The following is a 19,247-nucleotide window of genomic DNA, read 5'->3' as shown; positions in this document are numbered from 1 at the left end:
AGGGATGTGCTCCTTCAGTGCTATTTAAATTTATAACACTAGTAGCTTATAATATCTAAGGTAAATTGTCAGAATGTTGAATTAGCTTTGGCAGGAAGCCTGGATGAACCACTTACTAAGGAACAGGGAAAACAGGAATAGAGAATGAACAAGGTACATCTTTCATTGTTCTTCTTAACTCAGGGTAAAATATCTTTATAACATTTATTCACTGGTCATACATACAATACCTTAAATATGCATACGAGAATAGTAAACATTGAGTGGAATCCCTTTTTTAAAAAAAGAAGGTAAGAACTGTTCCTCCTTTTTAGAAATGTATAATGCATTTTGAAAATACATGCACACACACACTCCAGAAACAATATGAAAAACAAGACAGTGTATAGTACATACACATGAATTGAATACCCAGTGCATATTAAACATCTTAGGAAAATAGATGTTTATTTTGCCCTGGAATTGTTATTTTCCAAACAGTTTTCATTTGAAGCATCTTGCATTTACTCTGCCCTTTCTCTAAAAAATAAGACTAACTTTGTCTTGTTACATTCCTCATTTAAGTTTTTACCACAGGTTAGAGCTCATTTTATGGATCTGAAGTTGGAATATTCTCCAGCCACACCATCCTTCTACCTGCAAGTTTCCAATCAATAATATAGGGCAGTGCAATACTATGAGTTCTATTAACCTCTCAGTAATTGACTTGGGAGTGAAAGTATGGTATTTTCGTGTTACAGGTCGTGATTAACAAACTTTTTTCTGTTTGTTAGTCCTATTGCTCACTCTGTAGTGTTAGAAGTTAAGAAGGAAGAATAGGTATATTTGGGGTGAAGAGAACAGAAAAGTTTGAAAGGTGATTGCTAGTTAATGATAAAAATAAAAGCAGTGAAAAAAGATCAGCTACAGCTCAGCTTAGCTGATTTCTCTGCTCTTACTCCTGAAAACATTAGAAGAGCAATCAGATTTTTCTACCATATAAACAACCTCCTTAGCTTGTTGTTTTTCTTTTTTTACTAAATTCTTATTTTTCCTTGAAGTAATGTTTTATAAAGTCAGTTGGTTCTAAAATAGCTCATAACAACGACAAAATCCAGCTGTTTTCCCTGAAACACTTCCTTCTGGTTGCTTCTTCTGATATTCACATTCTTATTTCATACTATGTCCTTTGCCTTATCAATTTTAGGCATCATGTGTTTACTTCTGTACTAGTTTTCTGTAGCTACTATAACAAATTACCACAAACATAATGGCTTAAAACAAAAATTTGTTACCTTGTGATTCTATAGTTCAGAAATCCCATACAGGGTCTTACTTAGGCTAAAATCAGGACGTGGACAGGGTTGCATTCCTTTTTGGGTGCTCTAGGGAAGAATCCATTTCCTTTCTTTTTCCAGCTTCCGGTGGCCACATTCTTTCCTGGGCTCATGGCCCCCTTCCTTGATCTTCAAAGCAAGTGACATAGGACAGGCCTAGTCTTCACAGTTGCAGTCTCTCTGATTCTCCTTCTACTTTTAGGGACTCTTGCAATTATATCAGGAATGCAAAGATAATCCAGAATGAACTCCCTTTTGTAAGGTCAGCTGATTAGCAGCCTTAATTCCATCTGCAACTTTAAATCCACTTTGCCGTGTAACCTAACATATTCATAGGTGCCATGTGTATGAAACCATATGTTTAGAAGGAAAGTATAGAGTTATTTAAAGTATTTTGGAATGGTCAGTAGACATTCTACTCAATATGTTTATCCCCTGGAGTGAGAGTGAGACAGGAGATTTGAATCTGTAGTCCCCTTAGTTAGTCAGAGGTCACCAAGTTCCTCTTATAATGTGAATGTCTGACCAAACTAAGAATAATTATGTATTTAAAAACACATGTTGTTGGTACAACACAGCCAACTAACTACTTCTTCCTTGGTTCTATTTAAAAACAAAAACAAATAGTCTGTTCTGATTCTGAAATAAAAACAATGAATGTTGGAGTTATAAGATGGATTAACTTTTGAAAATAAATAGTATTGATGGTGTCTCATCGTTGTAATTTTAGTTAATATTATTGTGTACTTAAAAATGGTTAAAATGTAAAGGAAAATGTACAGGGACCAATAGTGATAGGAAGGAAACTAGGACTCAAATCAATGGAATAGACCAGAAGGAAGAAAGAAACAACCAAACAGAAAAGAATGAAGAAATAAGAATTCAGAAAAATGAGGAGAGTCTTAGGAACCTCCAGGACATCTTTAAACATTCCAACATCCAAATTATAGGGGTACCAGAAGGGGAAAGAGGAACAGCCACAAGTGGAAAACTTATTTGAACAAATAATAAAGAAGAACTCCCCAATCTGGCAAAGGAAATAGACTTCCAGGAAGTCCAGGAAGCTCAGAGAGTCCCAAAGAAGTTGGACCCAATGAGGAACACACCAAGGCACACCAGAATTACATTACCGAAGATTGAAGATAAGGAGAGAATCTTAAAAGTAACAAGACAAAAGGAGAGAGTTACCTACAAAGGAGTGCCCAAAAGACCATCAGCTGATTTCTCAAAAGACACCTTACAGACAAGAAGGGGCTGGAAAGAAGTATTCCAAGTCATGAAAGGCAAGGACCTACATCCAAGATTGCTCTATCCAGCAAAGCTTTCATTTAGAATGGAAGGTCAGATAAAGTGCTTCTCAGATAAGGTCAATTTGAAGTTCATCATCACCAAGCCCTTATTATATGAAATGTTAAGGGGACTTATCCAAGAAAACAAAGATAAAAAATATGAACAGTTAAATGACAGCAAACTCACAATCAATAACAACCACACCTAAAACAAAAACAAACTAAGAAAACAACTAAAACAGGAACAGAACCACAGAAATGGAGATCACAGGGAGAGTTATCAACAGGGGAGTGAGAGGAGGAGAGAAGGGGAAAAGGTACAGAGAATAAGTAGCATAGACAGTAGGTAGAAAATAGACGGGGAGGGTAAGAATAGTATGGGAAATGTAGAAGCTAAAGAACTTATAAGTATGACACATAGACATGAACTAAAGGGAGGGAACGTGGGTGGGAGAAAGTGTGAAGGGGGGGAAATGAGACAACTGTAATAGCATAATCAAAATATATTAAAAATGTTTAAATGGTTAAAATGTAAATTTTTAAAGTTATAGTTACCACATTAAAATAAAAAGGAAAAAACTATAATGTGACATAACATGACATTTATTCCTGGACTTTTTTCTTATGCCAGTACCATATTGTCTTTTTTACTGTAGCTTTGTAATTACTTGAAATCAGGAAGTGAGAATCCTCCAACTTTCCTCTTTCCAAGGTTGACTATTCTGTTTCCCTTGAAGTTCCATTTGAATTTTAGAATTTGCTTATCACTTTTTGGAATTGAGTCTTGAGCCCAGCTCTGCTGCTCTTAGTTATGAAACCTTTGAAAAATTGCTTGTCTCATTTTTTTCATAGTCATTATTATAGGTTATGAGAGTTAAATGAGACAGTAAATTTAAAGCCTAACATAATGCTTGGCAAATAGAAAATGCTCAATATATTGGGTTGGCCAGTAGTGTTTTGTTGTCTTTAACTTCATTCAAAACAGTTTTGTTAGATTTTATTGTTACAGTTGTTGTATCAATGTACATGTAAAGAAATCAAAATTGGTGAATTTTTGTGCAACTATTTTAATATTAAAGATGGAAGAAGATATACAACATTTTCAGTATATTACACTTTATTGTTTTAAGAAAGGTGAAAATGCAACAGAAACATAATACAAAATTTGTGCAGTGTATACAGAAGGTGCTATGACTGATCTAATGTGACAAAAGCTGTTTGCCAAGTTTCTTGGTACTATTGACATTTTGGCCAAATAATTCTTTGCTGTGGGTCTGTCTTATGCATTGGAAGATGTTCAGCAGTACACCTGGCCTCCACCTACTAGAAGCCAATAGTAGGAGATAGGCGACATACTCAAAATATCTAAATCAGTAGTTATTGGTGAAAATGAAAAATGTGTGTTTTATTTTAGAGAAACAAATGTAATAGACTGTTTGGCCTACCCAATACTACTATTAATAGTATTGCTACTATTATTCACTACTGTCAATGCCAATGTAATACCATATACATATGGTATTACAATATGTGCATATGGTATTACATATACCTATATATATGCATATTTTACTTCAGTGTTTAGATATATATACAAACACTAAAGTAAAATAGAACTCTACCTCAAGTGTATTCTTTTTTTAATAATATATTTTACTGATTATGCCATTACAGTTGTCCCATTTCCCCCCCTTTATTCCTCTCCACCAGGCACACCCCCTCCCACCTACATTCCCCCCCTTTAGTTCATGTCCATGTGTCATAAGTTTTTTAGCTTCTACATTTTTCACACTGCTCTTGCCCTCCCCCTGTCTGTTTTATCCCCACTGTCTATGCTACTTATTCTCTGTACCTTCTCCCTGCCTCTCCTCCTCCCACTCCCCTGTTGCTAACCCTCCATATGATCTCCATTTCTGTGGCTCTGCTCCTGTTCTAACTATCCACTTAGTTTGCTTTTCTTTTTGTTTTAGGTGTGGTTGTTAATAACTGTGAGTTTGCTGTCCTTTCACTGTTCATATTTTTTTATCTTCTTTTTCTTAGGTAAGTCCCTTTAACATTTCATATAATAAGGGCTTGGTGATGATGAACTCCTTCAACTTGACCTTATCTGGGAAGCACTTTATCTGCCCTTCTATTCTAAATGAAAGCTTTGCTGGATAGAGCAATCTTTGCTGTATCTTTGCTCTTGCAATCTTTGCTGAATAGTAGGTCCTTGCCTTTCATGACTTGGAATACTTCTTTCTAGCCCCTTCTTACCTATAAGGTCTCTTGAGAAATCAGCTGACAGTGTGATGGGAACTTCTTTGTGGGTGACTATCCTCTTATCTGTTGCTGCTTCTAGAATTCTCTCCTTCATTTTAATCTTGGCTAATGTAATTATGATGTGCCTTGGTGTGTTCCTTCTTGAGTCCAACTTCTTTGGGACTCTCTGAGCTTCCTGGACATCTTAGAAGTCTATTTCCTTTGCCAGATTGGGGAAGTTCTCCTTTATTATTTGTTCAAATAAGTTTTCCACTCGTGGCTGTTCCTTTTCCCCTTCTGGTACCCCTGTAATTCGGATGTTGGAATGTTTAAAGATGTCCTGGAGGTTCCTAAGCCTCTCCTCATTTTTTTGAATTCTTGTTTCTTCATTCTTTTCTGTTTGGTTGTTTCTTTCTTCCTTCTGGTCCACTCCATTGATTTGAGTCACAGGTTTCTTTCCATCACTATTGGTTCCCTATGCATTTTCCTTCATTTCACTTAGCATAGCCTTCGTTTTTTCATCTAATTCAAGACCAGATTCAAACAGTTAATTTTGACCTTTGAACTGATTTCTGAAAATGACATTTCTATTTTCATGGTATCATAAAACACAACTTGATTTAATATACCTATAAATTTAACATGCTATCACTATTCCGTAGTTACTGTACTCAGGCAGACTCATGCCAAATCTCCTGTTCTTTCCATTGTAACACACTGTCCTCATTGTAAAAGAAAGAATACACTTGAAGGGACTTCCAGCCAAGATGGAGGCATAGGTGGAAATACTGTGCCTCCTTGCACAACCAAAATTAAGGACAACAAAGATTTGGAAACAAAAACACAACCAGAACAGAAAGGAAATTGAAATGTACAGCAGTCTGACAACCATTCATCAGACTGGTAAGAGGGGCGAGGTCGATGGTGGCAGAGAGGGGTCACGGCAGGAACAAGAGGTAGCTGGCAGACCCAAGCATGCAGGTAGCACAGGGCCAGCAGACCCCTGATTCAGGGAGGAGACGAGCAGACTCAATGAGGTGTGCAAGGCCACTGGCTGACTGCAGTCACACATTCACACACAGATAAACCAGGCAAAAATGGGCAGCAAGACAGACTGCACAACCCAGGGCTCCAGAGATGGGAAATAAAGCCTAAAAGCACTGATTGAAAACACTTGTGGGGGCTGAGGTGCTGGGAGAGACTCCCAACCTCACAGGATATTTTTTTTTTGAGAGACCCACAGGGTCCTAGAACGTACACAAGCCCACCCACCAGGGAACCAGCACCAGAAGTGCTCAATTTGCTTGTGGGAAGCAGTGGAAGGGACTGAAATACAAGTGGAGCAAGCACCATTGTTCCTTCTCCTACCCTGCCCCCACCTACAGCATCACAGCCCAGTGACTGGTCTTCCTCCAGAGCCTTCCAAATAAAGAATGCAGAGTTGGCTCAAACTGGCTGTGACCCACAGACCTTTCCACAGGTTGAGGGCTTGGTAGGGATGGGTGACTGGAGTTGGGAGATCAGGGTTAGTGGATCCCCTGCTCAGGAGCCACACAGGCAGGCACTCAATGAGGGGGAAGTGGCCCAGAGCCTAACCACTCAGTCTCTGCCAGAGTCTCCAACCCTAGCTCTTCCAGGAAGAGCATGCTGCAGTTTCAGGTTAGGTGCAGCCAGCCATCTCCTCTGCAGGAGCAGACTCAGCAGGGTAGAGCTACCAGGATTGGGGAGAATGTATCTGAAGAGTCTCCCATTAGGGTGTGCTGGGCATACCTGCAGGAGGGGACAAGTACTTTTTTCTGGCCCTGGACAGTAGCCTCCAAGGGAGACACACTCTGAATGACCCAGATCTGAGCAGTACTCCATTGCCCCTGCAGAACTGAGCTCAGCAGAGTGTGGCCACTGTGACTTGGAAGGACAAATCCAAACAATCTCCCATTGTGGGTGGTGCCAGCAAGCCTGTAGGAGTGGGGTGGTCACTTCTTCCCCTTCCAAGTTTAGCATGGCCTGAGCTCACAGGGGAGGAAGGAGCACCCTCACCCCCTCAGGATCTAGCCACACAACCCACTACCTGAAAGATTCCCCGTTGAACTCTTCCTCAGGAGATACACTCTGAAAGACCCAGCTCTGCATGGCACTTTTACCCCAATTAACAACTAAACTCAGCGGGGTGGGGCCACAGAGTGGAAGGGCAGGCCAGGTGATTTGACAGGGTGCTTGAGGTAGGGAAGATCGGTCTGCTTTCTAAAGCTACACAGTTCAATCACTGCCTGAGTCCCTGCCAAGAGCTTCTCCAGAAAAAGAGCACCCCAAAGATCCCTGCTGGGTGCAGTCAGCAGACCTCTCTGCAGTACCCAAGCACAGCAGAGTGGTGTCACCTATAGTTGTAGGACCAGGCACTGCACTCCCCATGCTTGTGTGGTAATAATAAGAGTATTTGACTCTGGGATGGTGGGTTCTGGGTTTCTAGCAGACTCTCTTCATTCTCAGATGGACTGCACTGATTATCATAACCAGATGCTAGTGGGCTCCTCTTCCCATCTCTGTGATCCTGGAATCTCTACCCCAGGATCCATGCCTGGGATAGAGATTCCACACTCCTGGGTGAGGGGGCAGGAGTTTTGTAGCCAAGATATCCCTCCAGGTTTTCAGCCTCCACACATGGGTGCAGGGTCCAGCCCTTTCTAAATCTTTGTCCTTACCAGTCTTGATATGGGTTCTTCTATAAATGCTTGGTTGCAGTACAGTGCTACCTCGGGACTCACTGTGAATTCGTTTCAGAACTCGTGAAGAGTGCCAAAACTGCTGAGTGCCTAACGTGACAAGTGATGAAGCACTTTCTCTTGCAGAGCAGCATTGTGACTCATACAAGTTCTATCAAGTGTGTTGAGTCCCGAGCAAGTGCCGAGTGCTGAAACATTTTTTCTTGTCAAAATGCAATGAGTACAGGGTTTGATGAGTTCTGAAGCTGACGAGTACCCAGGTATGGCTGTATTTAGTTCAGCTAGTATTTAGTTGGCTATTCAGGTTGATTGCTCTATAATTTACCTGTAAAACATTTTGGCACTGGGAACAGGTGAGTTTAGCTTCCATCTACTCTGCAGCCATCTTGGAATCCTAGGTAGTTTTTTCTAGTGTTTTTATCAGTTTTAACCTCGTTTCTCATTTTTTTTGTTTAGCATAATATAGACACACTCCAACTTTCCTGTGCTTTTAGTCATTCAATCATATGATTACCCTATTTTGTCAATGTACTATTTGTATGCATAATATTTATGTTATACATTCATTTTAAAACAAGTAGCAATACATTAAATCATATATTTTACCTGCCATTTTTTATCCTCTCCTTAGGATATACTTATATATTTTAGAGAGAAGGAAAGGGAAGGAGAGAAAGAGGGAGAGAAACATTGATGAGAGAGGGAAGCATCAGTCAGTTGCCTCTCGTGTGCATCCTGACCAGGGACCAAACCCTTTAATGTAGGCGTATGCCCTGACTGAGAATCAAACCCATAACCTTTCAGTTTATAGGATGACCCTAAATCAACTGAGCTACACCAGTTATGGCTACCTGTCTTTTTTTTGTTTTATTTATTGTATTTATTGGAATGATATTACTTTAAAACTTATATAGGTTTAAGGTGTATGACTCCGTAATACATCATCTGTATATTATATTATATTATGTGTTCACCATCCCATCAAGTCGTCTTCTGTCACCATTTATCCCCCCTCTACCACTTTCCTGTGTGACTCTCCGTCCCCACTTACCTACCTTAACAGTTGAAACCATTATCATTGGTTTGAAGTTGATGTAGGAATACTAATCTGGAAGTTTACCTTCCCCAGGTTGGGATTCTAGGAAAGGCAATATTTGAGGTAGTGTTAGTCAGCATTTATCAAAAGAAAAGTAAGTTGTTTGTTGAGTAAAATTGAAGTTCATCATAGCAAATTTCTTTTTATTTTTCTTCTGTAAATCAAACCTTAATATCATGGCATCTTTGAATCATTATTGAATTGAAATATTTCTGTAATCTATGCCATTTATGTAATAGGCATTGTAGACTGCTTATATTATAGCCAGTCTACTTTACAATGATAGGTGCTTTAAAAATCTTATCTTGAAATAACTTCAAACTTTCAGCCTCTAGTGTACTATATTACAGATATCTGTGTATTCATCTGCTTCCCTGCAAAATTTTTATTTCTTTGCTTTGTCATTGTCTCGATTGTATCCATTACATACTATGAACTCAATGAATAAAACAATGCACTTATTATTTGCAAAGGCTATAAATTGAAGGCTTTAAGTTTTCAGTAGTATTTTTGCTCTAATGTGTTTACTAGTACCCCAACAATCTTAACTCCTAATTGTATAGCTTTAATAACTGACAATGAAAATGATTTTTAAATAGCTATTTTAAACCTCCTAGAGAGTTATATAATTTGTCGTTTTAGTAACATATAGTGCTTCTCTAGTTATTTTACTATGGTCTTATTTAGCATGTCAGTTATATACCTTATATGATATGAATTAAGTTAAATTTTATTAGTGTTTTTTATCATTCAATCATGACACTTTAAGTATGTGAAATCTCATATAATGACCTGAACACTAGTTCCATTAGCAAGAATAAATGGTAACATTAAAGAGTTTAAACATAGAGTTTTCAATAAAGATAATTTGGTTAGATTGTTATTTTCTAATGGAAACAAGAGTGTCATTTATTAATTTATGTGAGACAGGAGATATCCTAAAGTATCTGTAATATATAAGTTCCTTACTTATGATACTCCTTTTTTGATATCTAGTACTTATAAAGTCAAATACATGATCAGAAAGTTCCTTTTTAAGCACTGAATTAGAGCAGTGTTAGGTAGGTATCTAGGAATTTTAAGAACCTAGAGCACCGGTCTGATAGAAATATGATAGTAGCCACAAATGCAAGCCATATATGTAATTTAAAAATTTTAGTAGCACATTTTAAAAACTAAAAAGAAATCAATGAAGTTAATTTTAATACAGTATAGCTTATTTAACTTAATATATCCACAATGTTATTTTAACATGTAATCACTATTTTAAAATTAACCTTTTTTATACTAAGTATTTAAAGTCTGGTATGTATTTTACACTTAATGTATATGTTAATTAGTACCTTTACTTACTAAATCCTTCAGTTAAGAAAATTACTGAATAGTTCTGTGTCTCAATTTCCCCATTTTTTACAATGGAGACAGTTATAACAGTTAAATTAGATAATATATAACATGCCTAGGAAGTGTTAGGTGTTACCTAAACCTTAGTTGCTTTCCAAAAATATTTCAAACACGTGAACATGACATGTCATGACATAACTGCCTGAAGGCCAAGATCATATATTAAACATTAAATTTGTAACCCTCAAACATCATCTCTTTTCATTGCACAGTGCTGCATACACAAATCTCTCTGAATCCTCTTTCAAATTATTTTTTAAAGGAAGCAAAATCAGTACTGTTTTATCAGTTGTGACAAATACACCACACTAATGAGTAATTTTAAAAAAGAAAACTGTGGTGGGGCATCTGTGAAATAAATTTCTTTACTTATTGCTTAATTTATCTGTAAACCTAAAACTATGTAAAAAATAAAGTCTGTTATAAAAAACAAAACTAAAAAAAAGCAAACACCATATTTGCTATTTCATTTTGATATATCTTAGTGACAGAATCCATCAGCAAAAGTGACCATTCCAGATTCATTAAAACCATCAATCATAAAAGTTTAGTTATGGTTAAAAATCTGATTCAATGTTTTTTCTCATTCAGTAGTCATTCATTATCCACTTCCTTTTAACTACTATATGGAAAAATTAATCACAAAATGGTTGGTTTTTCCTTCGCAATTATTGGGGTGGACATTGGGGATTATTGGTGGCATTGTGATGTTACTGGCAGAAACAGTCCTATTTTTTTATGCACTATTGCCAGTTTTGAGAATATTTTCTTCTGATTTCAGGTTGGGTGGGACGATATCAGCATACAAGATAGTACCAGATGAAATAGAAGAAATCAAGGTATAGTATGGCATTTTTCACCTCTACAAAGATTTAGTATCTTGGTGGGAAGTGGGAGAATAATATCTTATTCTTTATGGTATTGAATATTTAAGTGTGTTAGTATAGCATTTTAATTCCCAGTTATCCTATTTGAATTTTATACACGCACAGGCACAGGGTCCAGCAAAAGGAGTGCCTGTTGAGTGTGGTTGGTAGGGTAATAATATGGGTGTAGTAATTTATAGTTTTAATTTGAACACTTCACCTATATGAAATGTCATATGAAAATGACATTTCACCTAATATGAAAGTGCCATGTCATATGGTAAGCTTGAGTGTGATATTGTTATGTTACAGAATTGTTTGCGTATGATTTTATAAGATTCTGTAATAAAAACGGCATTATTTATGCCAGATTCCATGCGTATATATGTGTGTGTATATATATCAGATAACCACCATCAGATTTCATCTAACATTATCAGTGCATTTCTAAGAAAAATGTTAAGAGAATCAAAAAGAAACCCTTTCCTGTGAAATTCATTGAAAATATACTTAAGAAAACACTGCACGTGAGCATTAGCATGCACAATGTATTATCTTTTTATCTTGTTTTAATTTCTTTTCCCTGTGAGTTTGCAGCAGTTATAAATAATATCAGTCTTCTAGTAAGTATTTCTGGTTCCTTTGAAAACAATATTTCAATTTAAAATTAACAGTACAGTACAGTATAAAATTTAAAACTGACCTTTTTAAAAATTAAAGCATTACTACAATCTTCTGTCTCTAACATTTTACTAAATCCTATGGACTGTTGGTCTTGTAACATAACATGTGGCCTTGTTTAAAAGTAATTTAGCCAAAATACATATATGCATATGACAAGGTCTGTCCAGAAAAAGTTCAGCCATTATTAATACAAGGAGAATGGTTTGTTTAACTTCAAAGTAAACTGGCAGCCAAGGAGAGTAGACTGGAATGCTCATATGTGAACAATGACACCTCCAGTGTACTAGTCAGTGAGGGCAGTGGATGCCATTGAGTGGCATGTGTACTCTGTCACTGTCGCATTCAAAATGACTGAGCAAGTAGAGCAATGAATCTGCATCAAAGTTTGCATATTCCTGCACGGGAACTATTGGATGATTCAGAAGGCCACAGCTACAAGCAACTGGTGATTGACAGCTTCATCACGCCAACATGCCCACTCATACATCATGTCTCTTGCAGAATTTTTTTGGCAAAACATCAAACCACCCAGCTGACTCAGCCCCTCTACAACGCAGATTTGGTATCCTGCTACTTCTGGCTTTTTCCAAAACTAAAATTACCTTAGAAAGGGAAGAGATTTCAGACCATCAATGAAATTCAGGAAAATACAACAGGGCAGCTGATGGTGATTGGGAGAACTGTGACATCCCACATTGCCTACTTAGAAGGGGACTGAAACATCCTTGTCATATGTACAGTGTTTCTTGTATCTTGTATCTTCTTCAATAAATGTTTCTATTTTTAATATTATGTGGCTGGGTACTTACTAGACAGACCTCAGTATATGCATAGCCCAGTGTCACAGACAATGTGGTGAAGGCCAGGGGCAGGGCCTTGGTGGCAGAGGGCAAAGAGGGGGGGAAATGGGGAACATCTGTAAAAGTGCCTATAATTTTTTTTAAATTTACAATCTAACAAAAACCGAACTTACTACCTTTTTCATAAATAGAATTTTAACACTTGTATAACAATAGTCAAGGATAAACAATACTGAGTTAAGTTCTGTAAAATGACATGTAAAGCTCTCAACAAATCATTAAGTTTGGTCAACTTTTGGTCAGCTTTTCAAAACCAAGTTCAGTGAATTTAGTCTTAATACATAATTCCTTAATTTGTTTATTTAATTTTTAAATTAGGTGAGCTCATTGTTCTATATTATATAATATACTATGAGTTTCAGTATGTCAGGTGTTATGTGTAGTCCTCAGAAATTAATACCATGATTTTCTTCTAGCATTTAAAAAAAGCAGTGTCAAGAGACTTAAAAAAAACCAGTGTCAACAGACTTAATTAAACTTGATATAATTTCACAAAATAATTGGCAGGAGGAACCTTTGGTCTAATCCAGAATTCTCATTTTTCAAAAGAAAATGGGAATTAATAAAGGTGAGTTTCTTAAAATTAATCATTTTTGATCCATTACTTCCAGAAATGTAATCAAGGTTTTAAAGGGTCAGAATAATGTGATCATACTTCTTGAAATATGTATTATGTGTCAGAAAAACTTAAACTGTAGAAGCTTTGGATAGTCAATCAATATATATATATATAATTAAGCAATATTTATATAGAGGATATAGAGTTGAAATCCATCTTTCTGAAACGTGCTTTGTCTTATTTACAATAATAATATGTTAAGGGATTAAGGTAAATAAAATAGTTTTGAAAGACATAGGAAGAGCACTTGGCCACTTGAAAAAGATAATGAGCAGTCTTTCCAAGAACTCAGTAAGTTGGAGTTTTATACAGTTCTGTATTCTGTGAAAGCATATAAAAATGAGAGAATATGGCAACAGATCACAGGGTATAAAATAAACTGTTGAGGTATAGGGCTGACACTGGGCCTTTATGCCATGTTAAGAAATATAGATTTCATGCTGAAAACTATGGGGTGCCATCATGGGATTTGAAGATTGAAAGTAACATAATCAGCTTTGTAAAATTTTTTAGGTTTTTCTGTGATGAGTGAGAAAAATGATTTCAGTGAAGAGGAATTTCCGTCTATAACGAAGGAGACCAGGTTGCAGGAATATAGGCACAAAATGATTAAAACTTGAGCTAAAGTGGTGGCAGTAAGGCTTAAGAATAAACTCAGATTCAAGAAATATTAAGGTAGAATAAAAAATACTTGGTGATTTATTGGATGTTTAGGAAAGATGGACTCAGATGTTTGGACTAGGAAATTGAGAGGATTGTATTAACTGTTAACTTCAAGAAAAGGACTAAGTTGAGAGAAAAGAGCATAAGTTTTGGACTTAGTTACTTTGTATCATATATCCCTCTCAGATAACCAAATATTCATTAAGTCATTTGTGGGGGGGGAGGGCTCTGCCCACAGGTCCCCACCCCCTGGCCCCCTGCCAGCCACCACAGATGAGAGTAAGTCTACCAAGACATGATCTGCTTGGGGAGGAAAGGTGGCCGATGTCTCAGACGAGAAGGGCCAAGCGCCTTTTCTTCAGTGGGCTTTCATTGGGTTCATTTTGCATACAGGTAAAGCTCATTAATCATTGTCAGGCAGTAAGGATCAAACAATAGATAGCATACAAAGAACTACTAGGGTTTATTCTGAGTCAGGGTCTGTTAGCTGAAGGGCTATAAAACTTTGGGAAGCAAACTCATTTCCTGCTCGGACCCTTATCATTTAACTGAAGGTATTAGCAAAACAGGTTTCATAGGATTTTATATATTCTTTCTTTGTCCTGATTACCTGGGGAACCCACCCTTTTCAGTACAGGGCTGCACTGCCCTCTGTCATTGTTTCAGGTGTAAGACAAGGGAAGTAAGGCAGCCAAGAGATTAGGAGACTTCTTACAGACAGAATGAGGACTCAGGCTATGTCAAAGCCGAGGGGCGAGGGTCTATCGCCCCCTTTAGCTATAGCCCCCCCAAGTCCTTCTCTGGGGGCTCCCCATGATTGTGCCTGTATTAGGTCATTCTTTCCTTGAGGAATCTTACCTGTCATTAACTAACCGATCAAGCACTGGGAGCCAGACAAAGTGAAGTAAAAGGAGCAGAGGCAGTGCCCCAGCCAGGGAGATAAGCTTTGTCTCCTTAGTGGCTTCTAGTCCCAAGGTTGTTCACTCAGCCTTAGCCATGAGGGGATTGCAGCTTCTGGAACCAGGCAGGGCAGTTTCCAACAGTCATTGGATAAATCAGCTAGATCTGAGAAAAAATAATTCTGTCTTTTCGTTGATATTGGGATTGTCATTATTCAAGTTAGTTGAGGCCATGCTCATACATGCAATCACCTAAAATATCTGCCTGAGGTAATAACAGTGGACTGAAACCTTTCCCCTTGGAAAGGGCTATTATAGAACCAGAGGATTAATATATTATTGTTTCCGTTTAATTAAGCACAGAAATGTTGCCTATTTATTATAGTGATTATTCTCTAAAGAGTTTTTTGCATTGTGTTTTTTAAAATTCTAGAGTTACATGAGTTATCATTTAAGAGATTTTTATGAAAAAAGCACAGTTCACAGATGACATTTGGTAATATGATTTTTTCTATCAATTACTAGTATTATATCTAAAGCAGCTTCAGAGAGCTTGGGGCCCAAGGCATAAAATATATGAAATTGATTCTTGCATTTTAAAGTGTTAGAAGAAAAACTGTTATGAGTTATTTTACCAGCATATGATCCCACCATTAACATTTTCAGCTGAAATCAGATAATATGTATAATTTTTAATATCTGCTATTTATTTATCTTTAGAGGGGAAGGGAAGGAGAGAGGGAAATATCAATGTAGGGTTGCCTCTGGTGTGTCCCCTGCCAGGAACTGGCCTGCAACCCAGGCATGTGCCCTGACTGGGAATCGAACCACAATGGTGTGGCTCACAGGCCCGTGCTCAATCCACTGAGCTACACCAGCCAGGGCTAATTTTTTGTTTTCATTGGAGGAAATGTAAAACATCTGGTTGTAGTACTCATTTAGTTGGATAATATCTGAGTGATTTTAAACTATTTAAGTAGAGCAACTGAGTTTAAGTTTGAATTAATCATTATTTAGTTCATACATAATATGAATTAAATATACATACATTGATTACAATAAATCACCTCATGGTGAATGGATGCTTGGCCAAAGGCTTAAGGGATAAAGAGTGAATACATTCCTGGTGCAATCACAACCATCTTTTCCACCCAATATACTCAGTTTTTAGCATTATTCATTCCTCACTTTTATTTAGTTTACCACTTAGATGCACATTCTTAAACATTGTAACTTCTTTGTGCTTCTGCTTAAACTTTATATGAATTGAGTTACACTGTATGCAATCTTTGTGCTTTACTTCATTTGGTCAACACTGAGATTCATCCATGTCATCAGTAGCTAAGTTAGCCCTTTTCCTTTCTTTTCTTTTCTTTTCTTTTCTTTTCTTTTCTTTTCTTTTATTTTATTTTATTTTATTTTATTTTATTTTATTCTCTTTTTTCTTTTCTTCTTTTTTCTTTCTTTTCTCTCTCTCTTCCTTTCTTTCTATTCCCTCCTCCTTCCTTCCTTCCTTTCTTTCGTCTTTCCTTCCACAAAATACTCCATCATGTCACAAATTATTGAGAAATACTGTTGATGGACATTCAGCTTGTTTCAGTTGTATTTATTATGAAAACTTCTTATAAAACCATCCTGTGTAAAAGTTTCTCTGAATATAGAAAGGAATTCCTGGTCTTTAAGTAGTGCGTACTTGCAGCTTTTCTGGATGAAATCGCTGCCTTCCAAGGTAGTTAAGCTAATTTACGCTACCAGCTTGGGTGTAGTTATTTTAAAGAGAGACTTCCAGCCAAGATGGAAGCATCGTAGGTAGCATACTTGGCCTCCTCCCACAACCAAAAGGACAACAACAAATTTAAAATCAAACACAACCAGAAATGCCAGAAAATTGAACTGTATGGAAGTCTGACAACCAAGGAAGTGAAAAAGAAACATTCATCCAGACAGGTAGGAAGGATGGAGAGGACTCATAGCAAGGCGATGACCAGAGGACCAGGGTGGGTGAGGCAGCAGGGGAGCAAGAAAGACCACTCAACCCAGGATTCCAGTGCAGGGAAATAAAGCCTCAAAACCTCTGATGGAAAAAACCTTTGGGAGTTGAGGTGGTGAGAGAAACTCCCAGACTCACAGGAGAGTTCATTGGAGAGACCCATAGGGTCCCAGAACATACATAAGCCCACCCACACAAGAATCAGCACCAGGAGGGCCAAATTTGCTTCTGGGATGTGGGGGAGGTGACTGAAAGCCAGCTGGGAGCAAGCAGGTGGCATGTTCCTTCTCGGACCCTTCTCCCATCTATGGCGCCACAACTCAGCAATGCAGTTTACCCATCCCTGGTGAATACATAAGGCTCCACTCCTCACTACATAACAGGTGTGCCAAGACAACAAAAATGGTTCAAATGGAAGAACAGACCAAAACTCCAGAAAATATACAAGTAACTGATGAAGAGATAGCCAACCTATCAGATGCATAGTTCAAAACACTGGTAATCAGCATGCTCACAGAATTGGTTGAGTATGGTCACAAAATAGAGGAAAAAGTAAAGGCTATGAAAAGTAAAATAAAGGAAAATGTACAGGGAACCAACAGTGAAGGGAAGGAAACTTGGACTCAAATCAATGATTTGAAACAGAAGGAAGATGTAAACAAACAGAAAAGAATGAGGAAACAAGAATTCAAAAAAATGAGGAGAGGCTTAGGAACCTATGGGACAACTTTAAACTTTCTGACATCCAAATCATAAAGGTGCCAGAAGGAGAAGAGTAAGAGCAAGAAACTGAAAACTTATTTGAAAACATAATGAAAGAGAACTTCCCCAATCTGGCAAAGGAGATAGACTTCCAGGAAGTCCAGGAAGCTCAGAAAGTCCCAAAGAAGTTGGACTCAAGGAAGTACACACGCAGCACATCATCATTATGTTACCCAAAATTAAAGATAAGGAGAGAATCTTAAAAGCAGCAAGAGAAAAGGAAACAGTTACTTACAAAGGAGTTTCCATTAGACTGTCATTTGAGTCCTCAAAAGAAACCTTACAGTCAAAAAGGGGTTGGAAAGAAGTATTCGAAGTCATGAAAGGCAAGGGTCTCCATCCAAGATTATTCTATGCAGCAAAGTTATCATTTAGAATAGAAGGGCATATGAAGTGCTTCCCAGATAAGGTCAAGTTAAAGGAGTTCATTATCACCAAGCCCTTATCATATGAAATGTTAAAGAAATTTATCAAGAAAAGGAAGATCAAAAATATAAACAGTAAAATGGCAACAAACTCAAACTATAAACAACTGAACGTAAAACAAACAGACTAAGCAAACAGCTAGAACAGGAACAGAATCACAGAAATGAATATCATATGGAGGGCTATCAGCAGCAGGGGAGGTATAGGAATAAGAAGCATAAGTGGCAGGTACAAAATAGACAGGGGGGCGTTAAGAATAGAATAGGAAATGTAGAAGCCAAAGAACTTATATGTATGACCCATGGACATGAACTAAAAGGGGGGAATGCGGGTGGGAGGGGTTCCGGGGAATGAATGGGGGGGACTGGGACAACTGTAATAGCATAATTAGTAAAATATATGAAAAAATAGAGATGTTTATGTATTAACTTAAAAAAATTAACTTTTTAATCTATCTGTAATTTACATTGGTATAAATTTATTTTTATTTATATATGGGATGACTTACAATTTGCAGCCCGATTTATTGAAAAATTGTTGCCAAACCGTGGTTTGAATTGCTTCATTTATAGTATACTACATTTTCATTATAGAAACATATGCATATATAAGTCAGTCTTTTGTTTCATTGATCTATTTATATTTATATATATATATATATTTTTGCTAGTACTATACATGGAGAGGCAGGGATTGGGGGAGGGTGGTAGCACAACATTTTTCAAATGCTAAAATAAAGAACTGTCCACCATAAGGTCTATAACCAGTGAAGTTATTCTTTAGGAATGATTGGGAAATAACATACTCAGACAAATAAAACTGAAAGAATTTGTCACTAGAAAACCTACCCTGGAATAATGGCTTAATTAAACACCCTAAAGAGAAAAAAATTGATAACAGAAAAAGGCTTGAAACTTCAGAAAGAAGGAAAAACAACAGGATGGATAAATATAATAGATTATCTTTTAAAAAACAATTTTATTAAATCACATTTGTAGGTTAAAACAATTTATAAACCCTATAATGTGGTATACATGTATGTACAGTAAATAATTAACATGGTTATATTTAAAAGGTAGGAGGGTAAAGGTGCCTTAATGGAAGTAAAGTTTCTATATTTGACTTGAAATGATAAAATGTCAATACAAGTGGACTGTCATATATTTCATCTATAAATTGTAATATTCAGAGCAATCACTTAAAAGAAGTACATATACAAAATAATATAGACCAAAAGCCTATAAAGTAAGATGAAATCCTAAAAACTTTTGAACTAGTCCATGGTAAAGCATGAAGAAACAGGAATGAGAAAGAAGGCACAGATTTAAGTCCTAAAGTATCAAGTAATTACCTTAAATATAAATAATCTAAAGACAAATTGATGTAATGGAGTTTTAGAAATGACCCAATAT

The 19,247-nt window shown here is 36.9% G+C and overlaps 1 protein-coding gene across 4 annotated transcripts in view; it reads left to right on the top strand.

The window, feature by feature from the left end:
• GPHN (gephyrin) overlaps positions 1-19,247 on the top strand; it is a 478,645-nt gene that overhangs the window by 175,310 nt on the left and 284,088 nt on the right. For all 4 annotated transcript variants that reach the window (XM_037031472.1, XM_037031470.1, XM_037031473.1 and 1 more), the window contains exon 3: positions 10,848-10,905. In XM_037031472.1, coding sequence (XP_036887367.1) covers positions 10,848-10,905 — 58 coding nt within the window. The remainder of the gene's footprint in view (positions 1-10,847; positions 10,906-19,247) is intronic.

The sequence above is a fragment of the Sturnira hondurensis genome, unplaced genomic scaffold, assembly GCF_014824575.4.
Source record: "Sturnira hondurensis isolate 20B ecotype Veracruz unplaced genomic scaffold, ASM1482457v3 Scaffold0021143, whole genome shotgun sequence".
NCBI classification, from domain to species: domain Eukaryota; kingdom Metazoa; phylum Chordata; class Mammalia; order Chiroptera; family Phyllostomidae; genus Sturnira; species Sturnira hondurensis.
Note: the sequence above shows the minus strand (reverse complement) of the source record. Positions and strands in the feature narration are given on the sequence as shown.